Source organism: Oryzias melastigma, unplaced genomic scaffold (genome assembly GCF_002922805.2).
Source record: "Oryzias melastigma strain HK-1 unplaced genomic scaffold, ASM292280v2 sc05706, whole genome shotgun sequence".
Taxonomy (NCBI): domain Eukaryota; kingdom Metazoa; phylum Chordata; class Actinopteri; order Beloniformes; family Adrianichthyidae; genus Oryzias; species Oryzias melastigma.
In genome coordinates, this window is record NW_023422271.1 from 1 (window position 1) to 1,448 (window position 1,448).

The window sequence follows — 1,448 nt, forward strand, 5'->3', positions numbered from 1 at the left end:
GATGACACAACTGTGAATGAGTAATCCAAAGTGGAATTTCTTAATCACACTAAATGTGTCTTCTCTGATGGAAAAACAACAAAAACATTTTTTTAAAAAGTAGTGAAATGAATCTGTGTTTACCCGTTATTCTTTGACATTGTCTGCAGTTTTTGGAGTGTGGTACCCTCTCGGTGCATCTGTAACCAGGCTCACATTCACACCTCAGATCAGAAGTACTTGTGCAGTTCTTCACCACTCTCAGGTGAGATGCTGAGCAACAGAGAATGACCAAATCAGATATTTGTGTCTGTGTGCACAGAGACATAAAAGCTGAGATGTGAAGACAGGATTTACTTGGTGAACAATCTCTGAAGCAGAGATGACAGCTGTCCTCATTGTTCTGGGTTGAAGTGTAGCTGCCGGGAGGACAAGGCTCACACTCTGCACAAGATTTCTGAAACGTCCCTGCCACAACACAGAGAGGCAAATGTGAACAACCGGATGGCAGCAGGGAAAAAAAGAAAGCTTGCAGGCCCAGAGTGCATAATAATGAAGGATGTGGTCTTAGTGCTGCAAAAACTTAACACCACAACTAACTGCACTTACCATCAGGATGTGGAAGGAAAAAAACACACCAGATATAGTGATAATAAGGCACCTACATAGATTTTTCCAATATATACATAAATTAAATAATAAAATTACTCATTTTTATGAGAAACTTAATTGTCAACAAAAAAACAAAAACAAATAAACGTTAGAAAATAGAATGTTGTTTCATGAAAATCACTTTTTTACCTGCAGAGCACATCAGGCACCCCTGACTGTCCGTCTCTCCTGTGTCCTGAAATGTTACACAGGTCAACTGAAATTCAAGTCACTAATTTTTCACTTTCATCGCAGAAACTCTTACCGTGGGAAAGGTGAACACCAACTGTGCAGCCAACAACCAAAGAGCCACAACGTATTGCACAAACCCCATTCTGTGGGCAGAGAAAAATTGGTGCGCTCTCATAAAAGTGCGCTTTGAAGGGGGTCATCCGAATAACGGCGCTTTCTCTGAAGTTTCTCATAAAATGAAAAATGCACGGCTGTACCTTGACGTGACGCTCCCTCTGCTTTTCTGCTATTATTTTAGTAGTTTCCACAAGGTGAGGCTCTCTCTCATTCTTCCTCTAACTCACTCTACCCATCATCTGTGTCACTCTTTCCTTACCTGCTTACATCTTCCTGTTTTCCAGTCTGCTCCGCCCTCTGATGTCAGGTTTGCAGCCGTGTGCACGTTCAGTGTGCAAACAGATGCCTGACTGGCACCAAAGCCTCATGTCTTTCCGTTTAAGAGCTGTCTGACAATCACAGAAGAGAAAGGGTCGGAGCGTGCAATACGTCACTAAAGCGATGCCTTAAAAGTAGATGTTTGAAGGCATGCTAAGAATACTGTTAGCTTTAATTATTAGAAGTGCAAA

At 41.7% G+C, this 1,448-nt stretch overlaps 1 protein-coding gene across 1 annotated transcript; it reads right to left on the minus strand.

The window, feature by feature from the left end:
- Positions 1 to 123: 123 nt before the first annotated feature.
- On the minus strand, positions 124 to 1,414 carry LOC112140760 (tumor necrosis factor receptor superfamily member 14-like; the record flags this gene model as incomplete). The annotated part of the gene is made up of 5 exons (XM_024263763.2): positions 1,080 to 1,414; positions 896 to 965; positions 781 to 826; positions 337 to 447; positions 124 to 252 (listed from the first exon to the last, which is right to left on the minus strand). Coding segments are annotated over exons 2-5 (355 nt in total), but the record flags the coding sequence as incomplete, so codon positions are not given.
- Positions 1,415 to 1,448: the final 34 nt, after the last annotated feature.